At 42.5% G+C, this 25,149-nt stretch overlaps 1 protein-coding gene across 12 annotated transcripts in view; it reads right to left on the reverse strand.

Moving 5' to 3' along the window:
* Positions 1-25,149, reverse strand: part of LMO7 (LIM domain 7) — a 197,832-nt gene that overhangs the window by 128,750 nt on the left and 43,933 nt on the right. For all 12 annotated transcript variants that reach the window (XM_084768125.1, XM_084768127.1, XM_084768126.1 and 9 more), the window contains exon 2: positions 8,110-8,180. In XM_084768125.1, coding sequence (XP_084624251.1) covers positions 8,110-8,180 — 71 coding nt within the window. The remainder of the gene's footprint in view (positions 1-8,109; positions 8,181-25,149) is intronic.

Genomic DNA, 25,149 nt, shown 5'->3' on the forward strand with positions numbered 1-25,149 from the left:
ATGTCATCAGGGAAATGAAAGCTGGAAGAAAAAATTCATTACCACCACAAACTTATTAACCTATAATAAAAGCAAAAATCAATAACTTTGACAATACCAAATGTTGGCAAGGACATGGAGCCACAGGAATGCCCATTCATGGCTGGTGAGAGTAGCAGGAAGCCACGTAACACTTTGGAAGACAATGTGTCATATACCAATAGAACCAAACATATTCTTAACACATGAGCCATCAGTAACACTCCTCAGTGTTGATCAAATAAGTTGAAAAATGTATGGCCACACAAGCACTTACACATGGATGTTTACAGCTTTGTTGTTGTTGTTGTTGTTGTTGTTGTTGTTGTTGTTGTTTGAGACAAGTTTTCTCTCTACAGCCCTTGCTGTCCTGAAACTCACTCTGTAGTCCAGGATGGCCTTGAAGAGAAGTCTTATTCATAATTGCAACAACTTAAAACCATCATGATGGCCTCTCACATTAGGTAAATTGGGTAAATAATGGCTCACTCAAAAAAATGGGATATCATTTGGTACAAAAGCAAATTAAGTTACCAAGCAATGTAGAGATATGGAAGCAATTTAAATTTATATTATTAACTGAAAGAAGTCAGTCTAAAAAGTATCTGTTGTATTATTATGTTTCCACATAATAACAAAATGTATTAGTTATATGATGCATTACAGAAATATTATATTATAGAAATAGAATGCATTATATAACAGGCATGAAAAGGTGGAACTAGGAGAAGGTATCTATGGTTGCCGGGTATGGGGAGAGAAGGCTGATAAGGCGGAGAACAGGATTTTTAAGGCATTGAAACTCCTCGCCATGATACGATAGTGCCGTTCTCCCACTCATGTGATTAGGTGCTCCCTCGTTTTTGCCACCATAAGCATGGTGTGATTCATATTCGTCTAGTCCCCTTTTACCTCCTTGTACTTTAGAAAATGAAAGCATTAGTGTAAAACGCTAATATATATCAGGAAAGGGATTTAGCAACACCCATCAGCTCACGTCGCCAGCAGCATCCCTGTACCTACCTCTCAGTTCCCTGGCACTTTCAACAGCAGGGACGCATCCTGCCTTTGCATGTCAGATACGGATTGTGTAATCTTCCACAGTGCCTCAACATTTCAGGAGATTAAAAAGATTAATGAGCCCAGGGATGTGGCTCGCTGACAGCTGACAGCGTGCTTGCCTTGCGTGTGGGATGCCCTGGGTCCCATCCTAGCCATTGCACTGTCTACATATGGTGGCCCGTGCCTGTCATCCCAGTGCCACAGAGGAGAGAGAGGGCAGGAGAGTCAGAAGCTGAGGGTCATTCTCAGCCACATAGCAAGTTCAAGGTGGCCTGATTTGAAAAGAAAAAATAAGAATAGTTTTTACCGATTTTATGTTTCAAGTGTTTGTTTTTAGTATTTTCCATGATGCTAAGCCTTTAAAATGTCTCTCTTCCTCTACCTATAGTCACACTCCCAAAAGAAGGGTTACTAGGCAATATTATCTAAGTGATAAATGTATTTATTGTGTTAATAAAATAACACACGGTTATTTGACAAGTGTTGCAAAGTTTTTTCTCTGAAACTTGCGTCAGTTTATAGTCAAGTATACATTTTCAGATTCAGAGTTTGATGCCACAATATAGACATCTTCTTGCTCTTGGATGCTAGGTCTTGGATCCATGGCCTGTGTACTCAAATTTAAGCACATAATTTACCACTGGGATGTGCCTCCAAGACACATCATTCTGAAAAGATGTTTTTGTTTTGTTCTGTTTTGTTTTGTTTGAGACAGGGTTCCTCGGTATAGCCTTGGCTGTCCTAGGCTCACTTCGTGGACCAGGCAGGCCTCAAACTCACAGAGATCCACTTGCCTCTGCCTCCCTGAATGGCACCACACCCAACTGGTCTAAAAAGATTTTATATTATTTACTACTTTCTTTCTTCCTTTTTTAAATATCTATTTTTTTACTATGTATACAATGTTCTGCCTGCATGTGCGAGAAGAGGCACCAGAATGTTCTGCCTGCATGTATACCTGTGTGCAAGAAGAGGCACCAAATCTCATTATAGATGGTTGTGAGCCCCATGTGATTGCTGGGAATTGAACTCAGGACCTTAAGAACAGCCAGTGCTCTTAACCTCTGAGACATCTCTCCAGCCCTATTTACTACTTTCAACAACAACAACAACAACAAAGTCACATGGCACTCTAATTCTTACTAATGAAGGTGGAGATTTTATTGCTTATAAATAACATTTTCCCAATTGTCATGAATTTGGTCAGATTCTTTTGGCTCATTTGTTTATTGAAATTTTTAAACTGTGTAGTTGATTCCAGAGTTATAGCAGCACATAATCTTTGACATGCTTTTTGTTTTTGTTTTTGTTTTTCCTTTCAAAGTTTAAAGTTTTAAACTACTGGAAAAGAGGCTTTTTTACTCAAAAGCCTCTTTTTAGCTTTTTCTTATCATTTTGCTACAGACTGCATCCTAATATACAGTAAGCTTTTTAAATGGTTCACAGCCAACTATTTACCCAAATATTACAAATTGACAGTTCATCTCTTCTTCATTTTCTCCCAGCTCTTAAAATAAATTCTTACACATGAAAATATATTGCTGAAGTTTTGTTGTATTTTATTCATCTACTCTGCATATTTTTTTAAGCAAGCCACACTTTTAAAACATTGCATTTGTCAGTTTTGTCATGTGTTCTAACATTAGGACAGGCAATTTCAGTAAATTTTATTAATAGAATTTTCCTATTATTGCCTGTTTACTATTCTATGTGAGTGCTAAAGTAATTACAAGTTTTGGAAAAGTGTGGTTAGATTCTCTAAAAGTGTTACAGTTTGCCTCGGAAATTATTTTCCTACACGTATTCCCTTTGGGCTTGCTGCCCTGGTAATGAGCTATATAGTCCAATAATTCCAAACCTGAATGCTTGATTTGATCGATGAATTAATCTCTCAAAGGACTCATAACATGATGGCATTATCAGGAAGTGATGAAGAATAGGATGTGTGGTCTAATGCAAGGTGATATGCCTTATGTTATCTTGTTCTCTGCTCCTTTTACTCTGTAGCACTGTGGCCACCACCATGAATGGAGTAGCTCTTCCCTTTTACAACTATGACACTGTAACTTATCCCAGGCCAGCAAGTCAGCCACGGATAGAAACCCCAGAAGCAGTGAGCCAAAATAGCTCAGTCTTCCTTTTCAGTTGCTTTTCTCGGGGGCCCTGTCACAACAATGAAAAGCTGAAAACTACAAATGTATTGAAGTATATTGGCCTCTATAGAAAGTTGTTCCTCAAAGTAGGTAGTGTTGGCCTGTGGAGTCACAGGTCAGCCATCTTCCTCCTCCAGAAATTCAAGACTGCCAGGCAGTGGTGGCGCACACCTGTAGTCCCAGCACTTTGGAGGCAGAGGCAAATGGATCTCTGTGAGTTCGAGGCCAACCTGGTGTACAGAGCTAGTTCAAGGACAGCCAAGGCTACACAAAGAAACTCTGTCTCAAAAAAACCAACAAAAACTAAAAAAAAAAAAAAGAAAGAAAGAAAGTAAGAAAGAAAAGAAAAGGAAAAGAAAGAAAAAAGAGAAGAAAAGAAAGGAAACTCAAGACCAGAAATAACTGCAAGAAACCACCTTTCCCAACCCACTAAATCCTGTGGCCCACTGCAAAGAAGTTTCAGGGATTCTCCAGTGCCTGGCCTTTCTATAGAAGTTCTCAACTCTAACAAAACAATGGCACTCTCTAGTTATTAAGAGCAAGCAGCACTGTTCCCTATGTTGTCCACTGTATTAGAAATCCCTTGACACTCCTACTGAAAAGAGTCGTATTTGTATAACTGCCTGTTCTCTTCTTATTCTATTAAATGAGTCTTTCTTTCAAGACCGGACCTTTCAGGCAGTAAGCTAGTCACAAAGGAAATATGAATACAAATGGGCATTCTCACAGCAACAGGTGGACATTTTGCTCCAGTTTTCCAAGCAGCAAGCAAAAGTGGGGGTGGAGGGCTGACCTGGTAACACTGTGAGAAGCGTCTCGGTGAAGTGAACGATGGGGTCACCAAGGCATAAACTCAGACGTTTCTGTGCACGGCTGACGACAACCGGGACAAGAGCAGAAACTTGGGAGCATTCCAGAGAGAGGAAATACAGAGTGAGTAAGCAGGGACACGCCCAGTGAGACGATCTCCAAACAAACCTTCCTGCTTCACAGAGGAATAAAGAATGTTTTCATAAGAAGCCTTCCAAGACTGCCATCAGAAGATGAGTAACTGGGAGATTGCTAACTGATATCAGTAGCTAGACGGAATGTTCAGAACACAGAAGGAATTGTGCCAGAGCCATGGCAAAGCAGGGCTGTGGATATATATGTAATGCAACTATTCTACATTTTTTTAAACCTGTTGTACAGCAGTCCTTATGAATAATAGCCAACATTAAAGAAATGAGGCAAGTCATAAGATAGCATCGATAAATCTCAGAGAGCTAGAATCACCTAAAAAAAAAAAGTCTCGTCAATCTTTTCATTAATTCAGGAAAAATAATTTTAAGGGGGGGGGGGTGGTGGAGTGGTTTTGTTCCCATCTCACTACTAATAAAGCCATGTGTGCCTAAAATGAACAGTATAAGCACAAGCAAGGAGCTGGTTCAGTTGGTAAGACACCTGCTTACATGCAAGCCTAGGGCTCTGAGATCAGATCCTCAGCAGCGCGCACAAAGCCAGGCACGACAGCATCATCATCCCCACGCTGGGAAGTAGAAGACAACGGACTCCTAGATCCCATCATCCAACCAGCCTCACCAACTGGACCAAGTCCAGATTCAGTGCCACATCCCATCTCAAACAAACCAGAGAGCCATGAAGAGGGTACCCAGTGTTCATGGCTTCTTCTACATGCACGTAAACAAGCGTGTGCTGGCACTTGCTGCACGCGCGCACACACAGGAGTAATCTATAACTTTCAACTCACTAGATTCCAATGTCAAACTTGCTAGAACCAAAATTATTACCACAAACATGCTCACTCCAATAGTCCATCAGCCTGCCGATAAGTGCACAGGGTGGGGCTTGTGACTCAGATGTGCATCCTGTCTGAAACTTCAGTGCAGAGGTGGATTTTAATTTAGAGTCTGAAATGCCAGTCTATTATCAGTTGAATAAAAGCTGAAAAACTCCTTCAACTTCTTACTTGGATATTTCAGAATGCGAGTTAAAAAAAAAAAAAGAAAATTGGTATTGAAGGATAAAAGCTGATGAAATTATTATATAAAACAGTAAGAAACTCACTAATGGTAAAAAATAAATTAATGAGGATGCTAAAAACAGCAATTAGATGATTGATAGATTATATATTATATTATAGATAGATAGACTATATATTAATATAGGTATATTTTTATTAACAGATTATAGCTATAATATATATATGTGTATATATATGTATATATATGTAGTTAAATGTTTGTTGTCACTATTAGGGTAGAAATTACATTTACTTTTAATTTATATTAATTTGGATCAACTCAGAAATTATTTCTATTCTAATTTGTTCTAATTTGTGTCAAAACAGTGTTTTTAATTAATTCTGGATTTTCTTCCTTGTAATAATATGGTCATCTCTTAGCCTGAACATTTCAAATCATTTAGACCCGGAGCTGGACTGCAACCGAATCTTAGCCCTGAAGGCACTTCTGCCTCATAGCTCCTCCCTCGAGGGCTCAGGGAGAATCAAAGAAGAAGAGGCAAATACATTGCCAGAGTCAGAAATGGGGATACTACAGAGCTGTGAACTTACAGCAGCCATGACAGCACGCATAAATGCTGTGCAAACTCAAGCCAGACCAAATCCCAGCATGCCGTGGGGAGGTGGCATGAAGTCCCACTCCTAGCTGAGGACCTATTGGCAATCTACTAAGAAAGGCAGAGTCAGGTTGGAGAGATGGCTGAGACGTTAAAAGCACTGACTGCTCTTCCAGAGGTCATGAGTTCAATTCCCAGAAACCATGTGGTGGCTCACAGCCATCTGTAATGAGATCTGGTGCCCTCTTCTGGCATGCTGCTGTATATATGTGCAGAATGCTATGTACATAATAAATATAAATCTTTTTTTTTTTTAATGAAAAAGAAAGTCAGAGTCAGTTTTCTTCAGGGATACAAGACCTGAGAAGTTACCCATGCTCCTGTAATCCTATATACATGCATGCACTTACAGGCAGCACTAAAAGACAACTGGATTCAAAAGCCAAAACAAACAAACATGAAATTGGCAGAGTATAGTGAGAATAGAAGAAAAGGAGTCAGAGATGGGGGGAGCAGACTGATCAAAACACATATGCATGTAGAAAACCCTCAAACAATTTTTTTAATTAAGTGGTGACACCCTTAAACATGGTTAGTCACATGTTGAGGGAGGCGCTATTCCACAAGGCAGATCCCTAAGTTATTCTGAGCTCAGAATTAGAAGTACGTACCCCACGAGACTCCTTTAAATTGAGCATCTACTTAGGCTATGTGCTCTCATAAGTCCAAGCAAAACCCCATATTCTGCACAATGCCATCTAATTCCTCGCAAGACCACGACCCCGGAGCGTGGCATCCATGGACTGCTACCATCCTGAAAACCCTGAAGCAGACAGACTCAGAACAAAGGCAGTTTTCAGGTCACATGCTTCTCAATAAAGGCGTTTGCTCTCCTGCATCTCCTGAACACATGAGAAAACACTCACATCAGTTTTCAAATCAAGATGATGTCCCCTCTACCAACCACTGAGAAGATCATACAGCCCAACCAAGTTGAATTTAAATACAGCTCAGCAAGGACTGTGAGCACAGGGCTGAAAGGGGCCTGGGGCCCTGTGGGTGCTTGTCCTGGTGTCCATTTGGTGAAGCCACATCAAGCTGACATTTCTATGAAGCACAACTGGCTCAATGCCAGTGACGTCTTATGGAGAGAATTAACGAATTACTGATATTCTCAAACAGAGGAAACCTGGACGGTTTCCTTGCCCACCTTCCTGACCACTCGTACCTATGCCAAGGTGCCGGAGTTTATGCAGACCTAAACTAGACCACTGAGCACAGCAGCTCCAGGAATCAGGCAGATCAAAGGCCATAATCTCCACTTCACAGAAGGCTCAAGCATGAAAACCACTTGTAAACGTAAACAAAGTTATGTTACTCATGTGAACGTACAAAAGCATTGGGAAAAGATATCTACCCCTTGCACTTGGGAGTCTTTATTGCAAGAGCAGCCTTCAAAGGGAGAGTCAAAAGTCTCTAAGGGCAGCTTGTGGGCCAGCATCATGGTACATAATGGGCTAGAAGGACCCTGTCCCCAAAAAGAAGGGAAATATCTAGGTTCCAGTGGTCCACTCCCAGAGTCGGCATCTGGACAGATTCCATAAATATCTACGTGATAAGAGTCTTGATTGGAATTATCAAGTGCTTTCAAAAAATGTGGGTGGGTGCTCAAGTGCATTCTTATAATGTATTTGCTCACTCCTGCAACCCATACTTTCCTCCCGGATTTCAGTTCCTCCCTCCCAGGCCTGCCCCTTACCCACAGAGGTCACATAGCTGGTTAGCTGTACTATACAGCCACTAAAGAACCAAACACTGCACAAAGCCAACAACGTAGACCTTACGCCATCAATCAGGGCACCAGCCTGCTTAACAGCCGGTAATCACAGCCCGGAATGTTGCTCACAATGGCATCTATTAACTGAATAAATAGTCAGCGATTCAAATTGATTTAGGTAATGTAATGACTCCACTTAAACCTTAAAGAAGAATTTGCTACTACAATCATCACTCTCACTGATGAAAAGGACCTTTTATAACGAGGCAGTTACACACAGTGTAAGTTCCAGTCAGATAATCAGCTTCCTCCTCTCTTCTCTGCCCATAAACTAATAACAGACTCTTGCTTATTTACTAATTAAAAATAATATGAATTTACTATCTTTAGATACATAGGCCTATATAACTTCTTCCCTACTGGTTCATACCGTGGAGGTGTTAGCTTGCAGGGATCAAAGCTCACTTTGGACCAAGGACACAAGCCTATGACAAGAAGGGACATGCCTTAAATACTTACTCACACAGCAGAACACCATTTTCTAGAGAGGCTCGGAAATCCTTTGTTTCAAAATTCTTCTCAGTTACAGCCTGAAAGACAGATTTGGGTATTAATTAAAAAGAGCTAAGAAGCAAGGTAACTTCATAATTTTATTAAGTAGTAAGCATTTACTATTCAACCTGAGTGATTTGCATGCATCACCAAAAGCCATTCTTCATAAACTGTGTCACAACCAGTTTAGTGTAAACAAACACCCAGACACAATTCAACAAGTGTTTCCTGTAGTGTAATCATTTTACTGGATGATAAACAAAAGTTACAGAGGCCGTGAATCCGAAAAAGAGCAAGGGTATACAAGAGGATTTGAAGGGATGAAAAGGAAGGGAGAAATTATATAATTACATCATGATCTCAAAAAATATAAAAAATAATTTTTAAAAAAACTATACTAAATTTCCAATGTATTTTTTTAAAGTGCAACTATGGATGATCCACTAAAAGTAAATACACACAATTTAAGATATAAACTTGAAATAGCATTTACATATGTGCCTCATATATTTCAATCCTACCTTTAAGTTCTTCCTTTCATTACAAAGCTAAATAGCAGCTACACGCCAGGTAAGTATTCCATGACTGCAGGAATCCTTGTCCTATCTGCCACTCTGGGAGAAAATTGCAATTGTTTGGAAGCATGAATTTGAAAGTGATGACTTTATATCCCAGGTTAGCTAAATGGGTCAGGCACAGGATGCAAGAATGTTCACCAAAGTCCACCTCACCCACTCACAGCTGAAGTCTTTGCAATTTACCTAGGACTTTTAATCCTGTGCTGTTCCTTAATGCCCAAGACTGTAACAGCCAGATAGTAGGCCTGTCTGTCAGGTAACAAAATTATAGCCACTTTTCTGCTTGAAGTTAGCAGAGCAAAGCATGGTTGTGTGCCTATATTCCATAAGAAAGAGACAGAGACAGAGAGAGAGAAAGACAGAGACAGAAACAGAGGAGACTTAGTTTCTCATAAGTTGGTTTTATAAGAGTCTTGCCAGGCTGTGATATCCTTAAACCCAGGAAGGAGAGGCTCCTTGCCTATCTACAACAATCACCCATAGTAGAACCACACAGCTGCATAAATTAAGCATGAGCCCGAGTTTCTGTCCCTGCCGGAAACACTAGGCTAAAGATTAATAATAAAAAACAAGTAGCTCAGTCACCTATGTAAAGGCAATACTTAAAAGCGCAGCAGTCTGTCTAGACAGAGTGATGTACTCCTTTGGGAATTACCTTGAGTGGCCACCCAAGGAATGGCTCAGATAACCTGTGCACCCGATTCCAGAATTCCCCCACAAATAGATCAGAAGCGTTCTCAAAGTGAGGGTGGGCCCAAGTATGGAAAACTGCTCAACAACTCATTCTTCAGGAATCTCCTACCCATAGTCAAAGAGTGAGGGCCACAAAGGCCCAATACAGTCAAAGCCATTACCTATACTCCAAGCAAAGCCCTCAGAAGCACTGGTATAGGATGGCCATGACATTCTCAATCCAATGAATGAAAAGCGGTGGTCTAGCAGAAAGAAACCCTGTGGTCTGCACTTCCCCCTTGGTGGGGAGCTGGCGGGCACACAGAGGAAGGGGAAGCAGGCTATCCAGATGAGACCCGATGGGCTGTGGCCATATGGTGGGGAGGAAGTCCCCTTCTGTCAGAGAGCAGGGGAAAGGGAATAGGGTGGAGAGGGAGGAAGGGTGGGAACTGAAAGATACAAGCAAAGGGATACGATTGGGATGTAATCTGAATAAATTATAATAAATGAAAATTTTAAAAAGGAAAGCCAGTTGATTGCACATGAGTGGGGTGAGTTCAGGGTATTCGGCACTATGTCACTGCTCTGCGTGCCTCTTTGTGCCAATGTCATTATGTTTCACCACTCCGCCTTTGAACTCAGGTATTACAACTTCTAGTTTTTCTTTTTCCCAGATTGCTTTGGTTATTTAGGGTTATTTGTGTTTTCATATGATTTATACAAATATATATATGTAAAGTTCATACAGTATACCCCATTAATATGTATCATTTTATGCTTTCATGTAATTCAATATTAAAAACACTTCTCTCTGCACGCATCTAAAATTTTCTTTGGTAGATGTATTTATTTAACATGCTTTGATCTCATTTTAAAAAAAGAAAAGAAAGGCTGTGATTTGCAAATATAAGGAAAGAGCAATGAAAAGCGCCAGTCAGTATGATGCATGGGCCAGTCCAGAGAGCAGAGTGTAGCCAATGACAGGAAGGAAGGGGCTTGAGTCACACAAAGCTCAACTCAACCCAACTTTCCCTACCTAAGAGCTACGCCATCTTGAACAGGAAATCACTTCTCACCCAAGTCTTTTCATCTAAGACAGGGAAAATAACCACATGCTCAGCCACGTGTAAAGGCTGACATATTTTACAGTACTGAGTGAGAGTAGCCAGAGAGTGTGCACCTAGTCCAGGACTTGAATCTATGCTGAATTTATTTGTCAATATTCTCATAGTTTAAGACATAACTAGGCTGAATTATACCTAGAATACTATTTAATGAAGTCGAGAGATACTGAGTTAGAGCTGTTCAGAAACTCCAACTACCCACAAGAGCTTATTTTTAAAAGAGTACAGAAAGGGAGCTAGAGAATTGGCTCAGTGGTTAAGAACACTGCCTGTTCTTCCTGAGGACCTGGGTTCGATTCCCACCACCCGCATAGTGCCTCAGAAACATCTGTAACTCAAGTCCCAGAGAGTCCAGTACCATCTTCTGGCCTCTTCAGGCACTGTATACACAAGATGGATGAACGTGCATGCATAATTTTAATGAATATTAAAAAATTACAAAAAGGTAAAATTTCTTTCTTTTTAGGGGGGGAGGGAGGAGTCTTTCAAGGCAGAGTTTCTCTGTATAAGCTTGGCTGTCCTGAGCTCACTTTGTAGACCAGGCTGGCGTCAAACTTGCAGCAATCTGCCTGCCTCTGCCTCCTGAGTGATAAGATTAAAGGCGTGTGCCACCACAGCCAGCAAAAAAGGTAAAATTCTAACATGATTTCAGACCCCTTTCCTATGTCAAAATACTAATGTACTCAGTCATCCCTAAATTCAAATAATGATTAAACCATATTTTATTTATACTGTACTTATAAAAAATATAGATTGAGTATACAAACTTAACTGTGTGTGTGTTTGTGTGTGTGTGTTTGCCTGCCCACTCAGGCCTGAAGAGTGTGTCAGATCCTCTACAGTTGGAATTTCAGGAAATTATGAGCTGACTGATGTGGGTGCTGTAAATATAACTTGGCTCTCAACTGGTAAGCCTGCCTGAACCCCTATAGACAAAGATTTTTAATAAAGCTCTATATGTTGTGGACATGAAAATCTGGCAGGCTCGGTAACTATAGTAACTAAAGAAGACCAGCATCCCCAAAGCCATCTTTTCTATCTATCAGAAGTCTTAAGTGTGGCACCAGACAGATAGCTCAGTGGGTAAAGGTGATTGCGGCCAAGCTTGATGACTTGAGTTTGATGCCCAGAACCGACATGGTAGAAAGAGAGAAACTATTCCCACAGCTGTCTTCTAACTTTTACATGCAGGCTGTGGTATAGTATATATGCAACACACACACACTCACACACACACACACACACACACACACACACACGCAAACACACACAAACACACACACACAACACACACACACACACAAACACACACACACAAACACACACACAAACACACAAACACACACACAAACACACACACACACATAAATACACACACACAAACACACACACACACACAGACACACACACACACACACACAGACAAACACACACACACACACAAAGAATTCTAAAGTCTGTACAGCCTCAGGCCAGAATGTGCAGACCTAGGAATTTACGCTAAGACAAGACAACCACACAGGGACATACAAAATTAGTTGTACAGCATCATAGAGTAAATCACAGTTTTAAACACCTTACTTTGCCCAGCAGTAGGAAATTGGCTAGAACATGATCCACCTGGAAAAGCACACAAAATTTCAACTCATACAATGAAAGTAGATTTATCCTTGTAAACAATCCTTACAATGTTTTTCTATAATTCTATAACAAAGCATCATACAAAATACAAAGTAGAACTATTTTCGGTTTTATGTGCTTTAACAATCACAGGTGTTTGTGCAACGTACTGGCTGGTTTTGCAAGAGCAATAGTCAAAAGAAACCACACTCCATCAGGCGTAGGCAGATTCCTGTGTTTCCCACACGTAACAGAGAAGAAGAGAGAGGAAGGCACCAGTTGTTACGCTAGATACTTTCTCATCATCCCTGCAGCTCACACAGCATTACACTCAGTTCGTGTTATTATTTCTATTTCATTGCTAGGAAACACGAAGTGCAGAAGCTGAACTTTCCAGAAAATCATCCCACACAGCAGACTTTAAAATCCAACAGCACAGAGGAAGGATAGCAGGCTACCAAGAAGAGACTTGATACCCTATGAGCATATACAGGGGGAGGAGGTCCCCCTCAGTCACAGTCATAGGGGAGAGGAGTAAGGGGAAAATGGGAGGGAGGAAGAAATGGGAGGTTACAAGGGATGGGATAACCATTTAGATGTAATATGAATAAATTAATAAAATATTTTTTTTAAAACCCAACAGCAGCTCACGGGCACCTAGTAAGAGGATGACAGTGACATCAGATGGTGAGGCGGTGGGAAACATGTAAATAAGTTCATCGTGTTCAACCTACTTAGATTTTAGACATCTAAATTAATGTAATTCACCATTATACCTTCAAAATTAAGTCTTAAAGAGCCAGGCGGTGGTGCCACACGCCTTTAATCCCAGCACTTGGGAGGCAGAGGCAGGTGGATCTCTGTGAGTTCGAGGCCAGCCTGGTCTACAGAGTGAGTCCAGGACAGCCAAGGCTAAAACAGAGAAGCCCTGTCTCGAAAAACCAAAAACACACTAACAAAAAAATTAATTCTGAAGTGTTGAGAGTATAAATAACAACCCAGATTTTTTAAAAATTCATTGTCTTTAATTGTCTGACTTGAGTGAGATACATTGCCTAAGACAAATTAAGTGTGTGTGTGTGTGTGTGTGTGTGTGTATGTGTGTGTGCATGTACATGTGTTCATGTGTGTGAGAGAGAAGAGTGAAAATAAAACTTTGACACTCTAATATTTTATTCTTTTTGGATACTTTAAGCTTCTCTACATGTTTTATGACTATTAGAAAACATGCAACTGGGCAACAGTAGCACACGTCTTTAACCTCAGTACTCCGGAGGAAGAGGCAGGGGGATCGGATCTCTGAGTTCAAGGCCAGCCTGGCCTGCAGAATTCCAAAACAGCCTGGTCTGCTGAGAAAACCTGTCTCAAAAAACAAAAAATAAGGGGAAAAAAAGGAGAGGAAAGAAGGAAGAATTAAGGAAGGAAAAGGACATATGCATACTATATGTCTCAGATACCCCATTTCAGTTACCCAAAAAGTGGTGTGTGTGTGTGTGTGTGTGTGTGTGTGTGTGTGTGTGTGTGTGTGTGTGTGTGGTTTTTTGAGACAGGGTTTCTCTGTGTAGCCTTGGCTGTCCGGGACTTGCTTTGTAGACCAGGCGGGTCTCAAATCCACAGAGACCCACTTGCCTCGCCTCCCTGAGTGCTGGGATTAAAGATGTGCGCCACCACACCTAGCTAAAAACTGGTTAATTTTTAAGCAGAAATTTCTGCCTCCATATAAAAGTAAAAGTTAGCTATAACTCTGCCTAAAGAACTAAAGCAAAATGATACAAAACTATGAGAGTCTTAAGACAAAGGAAAGCATGGAATTTGCAGTAAGAATTGCAACACAGGAGGCCCCCTGACCTGGGTCAGGCAGTCCCAGATAGCTAGTACAGCTGCTACTCTCCAGCCAGACACTCTTCCACGGCAGAGAAAAGGCTTTGTCATAGAAAATGGGTGTCTAATTTGCAATGTGTTAACATGATATGATATTCTTCACTTGAAGAAACTAACTCCAGATAATAAAAAGCTACTAAGTCAATTGTGTCTGAAAGCCAGGTAAAAAAAATTATAACAACCTGTAAAACACCTCATAACATGGTAAAGGCAGTTTGTTTTTAAATTCTAAATTATACCTTAAACTGAAATCCTATCCTTACATTAGAAAGAGTAAATATTTGAAAGAAATCAGTGTTCCGAAAGAAATTACACAGATTTGAAAAAAAAATGTATGTCTGGCAGTTTAGTCATTTGGGACTTCAACGATTGTAAACCTTACTCGTTAGTAAAGCTATTTAAGGTGTGATACACTTTTACGTAATGAAGCTGTGACTCACGGGATTAAGTAATTAGAGACCACAGGCTTTCCACTTAAGTTATCAAAAGTCAAAACAAACAGGCGTGATCAGTTTGTAGTCAGCCACACCTTCCTTTCTGCACAAGCTCTCTGTCTCTGTCTGCCCTCCCCCCCCCACCTCTCCTCTTCCCATTTGGTCCAGTTAAATAAAATGAACATCACCTTAAATAATTTGAGGCTATATTCATTAAAGATAGAATTTAAACTCAGACCTTTCTCCTCACTCATCCTGAGTGAGTCACAGAATGGAGCCCCCGATTGTCAAAAGGAAAGAAATATTTGCCCTCTCTGCTTCACAGTACACAACAGACATTTGAAAACCACTTGGCCCACGAAGTGACAGGCCCAAGCTGGGGTTCCAGGGTGAGATACCTGCTGGAAGCCATAATTAAGCTCCTGGAGGATAGGAGGAGAGGAGGGACAGGGCTGGCGCCAGGACACACTCGACACAGCACTGCTGCCAAACCTGTCTAGCTACCTGTGGCCTCCAAAGCCATTAACAGGGAGTTTTTAAAGGGCAGATCTCATGGAAGAAAACATTAGCTAAGACACAGGCAGCAACTGTCAAGTTCACACGTATTCAAAAACACCATTTCTTTCTCTATGAAATGTCTGAATTCAGTAAATAAACAGGAAGTGCCCTTTTCACCCTCCCTTGCTTGGCTAATGGTTTTAGTCTAATCCTTTCACTGGATAAGATTTCCCACCAATACAAGCAACAACTTTCCCCAAAGCACCATAGCTAAGTTACAATCAGACCATATGACCCACATAACTTAAACCCAAACGTTCTAGAAACTTCTCAAAGACCATTTCATGTCTGTCTGGTTATCAGCAAAACACCCACTAAATGCCAATCATCAAGCTCTGATCTTAAAACCTTTCACATCATCTTAGGCAGCCATTGAAAGGTGGCTACGGGGCTGGAGAGATGGCTGAGAGGTTAAGAGCACTGGCTGTTCTTCCAGAGGTCCTGAGTTCAATTCCCAGCAACCACATGATGGTTCACAACCATCTATAATGAGATCTGGAGCCGTCTTCTGGCCTGTAGGTGTTAAATGGAGGCAGAACACTATTTAAATAATCAATCTTGAGAGAGAGAGAGAGAGAGAGAGAGAGAGAGAGAGAGAGAGAGAGAGAGAGAATATCCCAAAGACTGTCTCTATCATATTTTTGTGCAAGTCAAGGTTACAGAATACAGGGTGTGTGCGCAGTTGTTTAAAAAGGGGAAGGAGGGAGTCCATTGCTGACCAACACTAGGCTATAGGTTTCAGTTGAACAGCTGATTCCAAATTGTCACCTCGCAATTGACTTAGCAGCTACTGGATTAAGGTACTCACAATACCTTAGAGCATTTGACAGTGGAAGACACAGGACCTGCATGGGTGAAACGTCGGCAGAGGAATGGGCCTGCCTTCCTTTTCTATCTGGGTGATAACTGAACGTCTGCATGTGATGAATGGCTGCCTGAGGAGATGAGCCCTTCCACAGGCAGAAGCTGCAGGCTGCTAGGCACAAAGGGAGCCCAGCTTCTTCTCTCTCTCTCTCTCTCTCTCTCTCTCTCTCTCTCTCTCTCTCTCTCTCTCTCTCGCAACCGCTGAATGATCTCATTCCACGAATCAAGCCTATCATTGTTTATAATACAGTAATTCTCTATTCTGCATTCTGCCTCAGGCATCTCAGTCCCTAACCCCACGCTCTGTGTCACCGGCTAACGCGCAGCTGGCCCATGCATGTTCACTGCTCACATGAGCTCCAGCTACTCCTCCTGGGAACACATACGAGTGAGAAGATAAAGCTTTTGGGGTACATTAAGTGCATCTCCAGGAGCAAGAAGGTGACTTGCATTTCGGAGAAAGACACAGTCTTGATTTCTATAGTCGATTTCCTCACAGCCACCTGCTAAACAGGTGTGAAACAAATCCTAGCTCTGCCATTTGCTCAAGAATGAAAACAAAAGTCTAGTGCCCTGTATAGTTTTAGGTCAACTCGACCCAAGCTAAAGTCATCTGAGAGAAAGGGACCTCAACTGGAAAAAAAAAAAAATGCCTCCAGAAGATCAGGCAATAGGTAGGCAAACCTAGGTAACTTTTTTTTAAATCAATGTGGGAGGATCCAGCCCATTCTAGGTGGGGACACCCTTGGGCTGGCTGTCTTGAGTTCTATAAGAAAACAGGCTGTGGCTCCCTATACATAAATAGCCAATGGGCAGCTTGTTCTTCATGTGGGTTTCTCTAGTAAGGGAAGCAGGGGCTGTCTCTGCCATGGACTCTGTTGCCTGCTTTTATATCACTTCCTCCTAGCTGGACTGCCTTGCCTGGCCACAGTGGAAGAGGATGAGCTCAGTCCCGATGTGACTTGATATGCTGGGGTGGGTTGGTAGGGGGCGGCTCCCCTTTTCTGAAGATTGGGGATGGGAATGGGGGAAGAGAGGGTAGGATCTGGAGGAGAGGAGGAGGCTATGATTGGGATGTAAAGTGAATAAATAAACGAATAAACAAATAGATAGATAAGTAAATAAGAAATAAGAGCCAGGCGTGGTGGCGCACACCTTTAATGGCAGCTCTAGGGAGGCAGAGGCAGGAGGATCACTGTGAGTTCCAGGCCAGCCTGGTCTACAGAGTGAGTACAGGACAGCCAGGGCTACAGAGAGAAACCTTGTCTCAAAAAAGAAAAAGAAAAGAGGCATAAGGGAGGGGAGTAAGTGGAAAATGGGAGGGAGGGAGGAATGGGAGGATACAAGGGATGGCATAACAATTGAGATGTAATATGAATAAATTAATACAATATATTTTTAAAAAAGAAAAGAGAGAGAGGTGGGGGAGGGACTGGGAGTGGGAGGAAGGAAGGGAGGAAGAGACAGAGAGAGAGAGAGAGAGACAGAGAGACAGAGAGACAGAGAAACAGAGAGACAGAGACAGAGACAGAGACAGAGACAGAGACAGAGACAGAGACAGAGAGAAATAAAGCAGGCTGAGCAAGACATGGGAGCAAGTCTGTGAACAGCACTCCTCCATGGCCTCTGCATCAGTCCCTGCCTCCAAATCCTCTCCTGTTTCAGCACCTGCCCTGACTTCTCTCAGTGGTGGACTTACCCTGAGGTGTAAGCAAAATAAATTCATTCCCCCATAACTTGCTTTTGGCCATGGTGTGTCACCACAGCTGTAGAAACCCGAGCTAGGATGCACTAGTGATACAGCCCTATGGATGGGAACCCACCTTTAAATGAGAGCTTGTCACTTGGTAGGCCTGCTATTTAAAAGTTTTTCTGGGCTCAGACGAGAATTTACCTTCCAGTTAAACTGTTTTCCAAATAAACAAATTATCTTGCCCATTTACTGAAAAGTTAATAAAAAATAAACTATCTGTCTTCGTTTCCCCTTTAAGAGTCTAAGGCTGTTTTGAAATGTGTGGTCAAATGAAATTTTTAAGGCGAGGCATCTCTCTGAAGTGTGGTTAAATCTGAATTGCAGCATGTTCTTGGTGAACTGATATTGTATACTCAGCAAATAATATGGCTTTGAGGGACAAAATTCCCCAATCACTAGCCTTTATTAAGCTTTGGCATTGTACTACATAATATTCTGGAATACACCAGAACTATTTTTGCCAATACTAACATCATTTGATAGCAAGACCAAAGCCAGCTCACAAGTCGTCCAAACTTGTGGTCAACAGAATTGCACAGATCACCAAATTCTAAACAGACTCTGAAGTTTCATGGTGGTCACAAAGCCTAAAAAACTTTCCTAGGTTACTGCCCTCTTCCAGACCTTCATCTAAGAGTGGGTGGCGTAATTACACCTCCCAGTGCAACCACTTCAGGCCCACAGGTCTCCACACGGCCAAGTGGGAAGAGGGGAAAAGATGGCAAAATTCAAAAATAAAGAGTCCAAACACTTAAGGTTCTCTTTCAGTCATTATGAAGCCAAATGCCAGCAAGGCTTGTACTCCGTGGGCAAAGAAAAGAAGTATAATCCTTTCTGATGCGAGCAAAGCTACAGCCCAAGCACCGTCGTCCACTTTAATCTTATAGTACACAATAATCTCTCTAAGTGACCCTAGCAATGGAGCCGAAAGATAAACACGAGTTTACAACAAAGTAAAGGAGCTGGAGAGATGGCTCAGCGGTTAAGAGCACTGTCTGCTCTTCCAGAGGTCCTGAGTTCAATTCCCCACAATCACATGGTGGCTCCCAACCATCCTTAATGTGATCTGATGCCCTCGCTTCCGGTCTACATGCAGATAGAGAACTCATATGTAAAATAAATAAATAAATCTTTAAATAATAATAATAACACAAAGTAAAACTAAGAGAAGAAAGGAGGAGCTCTTCCAGTGCTGACAACAGCACACATGTTCTTGTGACATGAAACTCCAAGAGCACGTGGGACCTCTTAGCCACCAGTTAAGGTCTCTGAAGACACCAAACCCCCAAAATGTGCTCTTTACAGGTCTATTTTGCTAGCACCTACTACTTCTAGAGAATAAACTGTGTCTCTAAATACAGGTTCCCCACTCTGAAATTAAATTGTTGTAAGTGGTAGAGAAAATATTCAAAGTAAAGAAAAAGTCTCCTCGGAGCCTTACCTAGTGCACGAATTACTTTTTCCAGATCAACGAGTTTTTAAATAGCTGGTATACAAATCATAAGTGATGCGAACAGCCATTATCAGGATATTTTTAAGTATAGTTATAATGCTTAATATAATCATGGGTTTTCAAGAGTCCAAAGATGCTGTTGTTTCGTGCAGAAATGTCTCATGCACATGAGCAAGTCTCAACAACGACCTGCTCACCTCCCCGTGAATTCCCGTGAGAGTCATCACTGTGGGAAACATTCATTTTGAGAAATCGTGTGTCTACATTCCAGTTATGGGTGAGAGCCACTACTTATTTCTATATGAACTTCAAGTTGAGACTCCTACCTTTTGGTCACCATGATGTAGTTTACTATTCGGTGTAAGGTTAGCACTGAGAGACAAAGCTCATGTGTCTGTTCCGTAGAAATTCTCCCCAGATTCCTCATGGATTTCTATTCCTAAGTTTTTCTGTGGCGCTAATCAACAATGATGCAGCTCTTAAGGAATCCATTTGTCAACCTTCCATTAATCAACTCAACAATGCGTTCCTAGGAAGAGAAAGGATGGGTACCCAAGGAAAGTGACAACCTTTTCTCCGCATGAGATCCCAGACACAAATGTCCATATCCATTTTGCATTACTCCTAACCAAAAGATGTGGGCATTACCCAAGTGTATCAACTGATGGATGAATAAATTGACTACAATTAAAACCACATAGTGAATTAGCATTCAGTGGTTTTCAAATGAAGAAATGATACATGATACAACATGGGTGATTCTTGGAAAGAGGCCCAGGAGGAAAGAAACCAACCCAAAGAAGGTCACAGTGAGTCTGCTTTGCAAATGTGTACCAACGCCACAGAATTAAGATCTCTTCCATTTAGTATCTTTTTTTCACAACTTACTTCATATGTCTTCAGTGTGAAAACACACCTAAAAGTCTAACAAATGGGGCCACAGCTCAAGGGTATACAGACTCCCCTTAGCTGTTTCCTGGGAGTTAGCCTCACTCCCAATAACAGAACTATGAAGAAATCCCTTTCTCAAGCAACTTGTGTGATCAGTATGCTTCCTCAGACTCTTCCTGTGGCCTCAAGAGATCCCAATAATGTTTCTAGCTCACCTCCAAAGTTTAACTTACTAGCTTAAAATATCCTTAACCAAGAACTAATTTTACTTGTACTTACTGGCGTGACTTATTTAAAAGTTAATGAATCGTTTTTTAAACATCATTCTGGAGCTTAAGACATACAACACACCATACGCATATAAACACAAAGAAATTGATGAATTAGGTTTCCTCTCCCAAATACTCATGGCCTTAGGAGCAGCCCTTCTCAGAGCCCAATGGCCTCCGTCAGGAGTGCTGATGTCCCTCTGTCCCCTTGTCCCAATGTCACCAATGTCCCCTTTCACCTTCTCCTCATGTCTGCCCGTGACTTGTTCTCTCACTACATGGAAAAACATGCCCTCCCAACAGATATATGCTGGCTGCTAAGAGAGATAGCGCAGGCTACTGATGACTCCAACCCGTAGCCACGTTTTGTTTGGCAGTATGTTGAGAAATACAACTTCTCTTTGAGCAAAGAAAACAATAGCCTGACAGCATTATCCCCCAACCAAGAGGACTGGTCCTGAGTAATGAGCAACAGTGTGGAAGGATGCTCTCACGGCCCCTTTGTCCCCTTGCCTGGCTTGCGCACACCCCCTCACAGCCTCAGGATGCTCAATCCATGGACAGGCCTCACTGTCAACTCTAAGCTGAGAGTACGGACTAGTCAAGCGTGGGGCTGATGGAATATAATCCAGTTCCTAGGCCTTTCTCTGGAAGATGCTGATTCAGAAGACTTGGGCTGACCTAGAACTCTCCGACTCAGATCTGACTGAGATCTGCCTCTGCGAAGAACTGTTTGGGTGGGAAGGACTGTGAAAGCCGGATCCAGCCAGTATGTGTTTGATTTTGAACAGGTACCTGGGGCTTCCTTATGAGAAAACAAAAGTGCACCAAACCTTGGCCTCACAGGTTCTTCCTTAGGAGGCAGAGTCCGAAATACGTTTCTGTTCTCTGCTGCCACCTTCTGACCTATCTTTCGTACTGCAGGAGCCTAAACTGCGAATGCGGAGATCCAGTCATATCAAAAAGTCTTTCAACGAAACACCTCATTTTGTTAAAACACAGCATAAGGTTACATTTGGTCAAAGTGGAAAATATTTTTATAATGCCACAAAATTGTAGCCTTTATTAAATATATGAGCGCTTCTAACGTGTCCCCACAGGACCACTGTCGGACAGATTTTGACACTATGTGTAAAGTTTGTATGTTAAAGTATATAGTCTTTTTAATTGTAGATTTGGGAGCCTCCATGGAACAGCTTCAATAGTGAGCTGGACACAGCTCAGCACTACAGCATTAGCCTAGCACGGGGGAAGGCCCGGGTTCAGTTCTCAACACTACAAATGGATGTCCATTTTTACAGGAAAAAAAAAAGAAAAGAAAAGAAAGAAATCCTGACATAAGAAGTGTTCAGATGAGCCAGGCATGGTGGCGCAGCCTTTAATCCCAGCACTCGGGAGGCAGAGGCAGGCAGATCGCTGTGACTTCGAGGCCAGCCTGGTCTACAAAATGAGTCCAGGATAGCCAAGGCTTCACCTGTCTCAAAAAACAAACAAACAAAAAGACAATGTTCAGATGCCAAACATACACTCCATCATAAGACACCTGAGAGGCTTCCCAGTCCTCCTAATGACTTCTCTCTTCCAGAAGGTGGCTTTCCTTGGGCTCCTGAGCATGACTGACACAGGGGTCTACAGGGACTACAGAAGGAAGTCCATGTGGCAGGCCACCAGCCCTCCCCAGTACAGATCCTTGCTTGACTCTGTATCTAGACTGGGCAGGGCCTGTTGCAGGGAGCAGCTAGGTAGGTGGGAAGTGGGGGGAGGGAGGGAAGGCATGGGTTAATCCGGCAGGCTCCAGCAGGATGGTGTTCTTCACCCTGCTTTACACTTGCCTGCCAGCGCCCTTCCTCTGGCCTTACAAAGATTGCTACAGGGACAAACTGCAGGAGGCAGCATTAGGCTCTCAGCTCTGGTCCTTGCTTGGGGGCCATCTTTCCTCTCCCAGCTGAGCCATGTCATCTGGGGCAATCTGTCCTTACCCTTCACCTCCAAGCCAGCAGAGTAAACAGCCCTCAAGGAGCAAAGCACACCTCATGGTGCTGTTGAAATCCTGAAATTTACATTGTCTGCACTGGCCAAACTCAAGCCTCAGAGGAGTCCTCCCTTATCCCTCCAAATCCTTATAACCCTCCCCACCCAGGTGTTAGGCTGCACCTGTCACAGATATGAGCTCAGTCTTCTCTGATGGATGGATGGGTGGATGGATGGATGGATGGACGGATGGGTGGATGGATGGATGGATGGACGGATGGGTGGATGGATGGATGGATGGATGGGTGGATGGATGGATGGATGGGTGGATGGATGGATGGATGGGTGGATGGATGGATGGATGGATGGATGGATGGGTGGATGGATATGCCTTCTTCTCCTTTGTCTCTGGGATACATTTCAAAAATCTACCTTGTATTCCCTAAAAACAGCCGTCTTCCTTTAGCCTTCCAAGTCTCTTCCACCCACACAATCTGACCTCCCCTCAGACTTTGCACCACTCAATTCCCACACAGGAAGACTCAGTTCCACCCAAGCCCAGAATTAAGTACACCCAGTGCATTCCTGCATCTGTTTCCACAAGTCAGATGGCATCTCTCCACTGCTTTTCCCAAACCCTGGTGCTCAGAGTCACTCCTTCCTCCCCAACACCTTCTGTGATGCTGTGTTTCTAAACCACCAAGTCAGCAATTATACCATTCAGCTTTAAGTCACCATTACTTGAGACCATTCTTTTCTGTCCTAGACCAAACATTTACTGAAGCCAGGAATCACCAAACAGATGTCACGTGATCACCCTGCCCTGTGCAGAACATGTGCAACAAGTAGTTGCTATTCGTTTTTAAATCTTAAGGTTTTTAAAATTTGGCACAGGCAGACACATTTCAGAGCTAGACAGGCAGGCAGACAGAGACAGAGAAAAATCAGTCCTTGAGGGAACCAGGCTTTGATTTTTTCAAAACCAAAAATATAATTCGAGAAAAGGATTTTAGCCTTAATCATGTGCGTGGGGTGCTCAGGGCGTCGGAGGCAGAGGATGAAGCTCCCTGCCCGCCACAGGAAGAAAGAAGCCATGGAAAGAAAAGCAGACTGAGAGTGAGAACCTGGCCATACATCAGAACAAGGGTCCTGCTTTGGTCAAACAGTGCCTACCCTGGACAAAAACACCCTGGGAGCTGCCTACCCTGGACACAAGCAAAGCACCCTGGGAGCTCCCAGCAGGAAGGCAAAAGCTGGAAAAGACCTGAGCAGAAGCAGAGACTACAGCAACAGGTCACTAAAGTTTTGCTCCTCCTCAGAAAACAATGACAATTATCCTACACTTAGGAACAGAGGCAAAAGATGTAAACGCTGGAGACTCCACAGAGCAGAGTCCGCGAGGCCAAGAGGCATGTGAGAGCAACATGAAATAGTCATCACTCCTGCCCCAAGTGGAGCAGCTGGCAGCCACAGACAATGGAGCCCCATACAGGCAGTATGAAAGTTTGATGAATTCCCTAATAGCTACATGATGAAAGCCCATCGTCCAGAAATAGCCTAAAAATAGAACAAATGTCAGGACTTCAAAAAGGCTTAAAAGGGCCCTTCATTATTTACTCATCTGTATTTGCACAATATGGGCAAGTCTGAAATGCTATTGAGTAAAGATCTGTAAGAGATGAGAATCATAATACTTTAATGAACATGAATATTATGTTGTCGGACCCTAAGGTGATACTCTGGGACACTGTATTATTTCCATTACGAAAAAGACAAAGCAAAGACAATAAAGCTATCCATGCACTTGATCCATGATTATAACTACAGTCATCGAATGCTTGACATCAGGAAGTGAAGAATTAGCCAGCACTGTTACAACAACATAACAAGCTGATGACTGCTTTGTACAAGAACATACGCAGGGTCCTGGAGACTGTAACCTGCATAAGCCAAACAAGACCCGTGTTCATCAGTGTTCCATCACTATAGTGAAATACTCCATGTAAATTAATCTGTAACAGTGGGATGGAGAGATGGCTTAGTGGTTAAGATCACTGGCTGCTCCTCCAAAGGTCCCGAGTTCAATTCCCTGCAACCACATGGTGGCTCATAGTTAGACCCCGTGCCCTCTTCTGGAGTGCAGACAGAATGCTGTATAAATACTAAGTTAACCTATAATGAAGAAAGGTTCATTTTGGCTTTCATTTTTAAAGACTCTAGTTCAGGACCAATGGGCCCCAATTCTTTGGTGTGTGTCAAGGCAGCAGCACCATGGAAGGAACCTGTCATACGATAAAATACGATAAAATTGCATAAATCATTTCTCACTGTTCTAATTTGCTTCCCTGTTGCTGTAATAAACATCAGAGCCCAGAGCAACCTGGGGAGGGAAGGGTTTATTTCACCTCGCAGTACTGCTCCTGGGCCCAAGCTCAGCTGACTTCCTTACACAGCGCAGGCCCTCCTGCCAAGGGATGGTCCATCACAGAAATGCCAGTAAGTCAGAACCTACCCAGACCTGAGGGGTTAGGTCTGTGCCCTGAGGTCTTTCTTCACAAAATAGAGCTGTCCTGAAGCTCTGCCTGAGCCCCCAGGTGAAGGGGACCGTCCTAAGAATGCCCTCTTGAACCTTAACAAATGTCCTCTGCTGCTGCCCCTGGCCTAATGAAACGATATTATATAGAACAAATGGAGTCGCTAGCCAGGCGCCATGGCACACACCTGTAAGCCCAGCTCTCTGGGAGGCAGAGGCAGGTGGATGGCTGCAAGTTTGAAGGAAGCCTGCTCTACAGATCTGTGTAGCCTTGGCTACACAGAGAAACCCTGCCTTGAAAAACCAAAAGAAAAAAAGAAAAAAAAATGGAGCTGCTATTTATAGGAAGGTAAAGGCTGACTAATTAGAAATCTAATCATCTCAAATCTCTCTACAAATGGACCAA

The sequence above is a fragment of the Acomys minous genome (assembly GCF_964271855.1).
Source record: "Acomys minous genome assembly, chromosome: 18".
Classification (NCBI taxonomy): Eukaryota; Metazoa; Chordata; class Mammalia; order Rodentia; family Muridae; genus Acomys; species Acomys minous.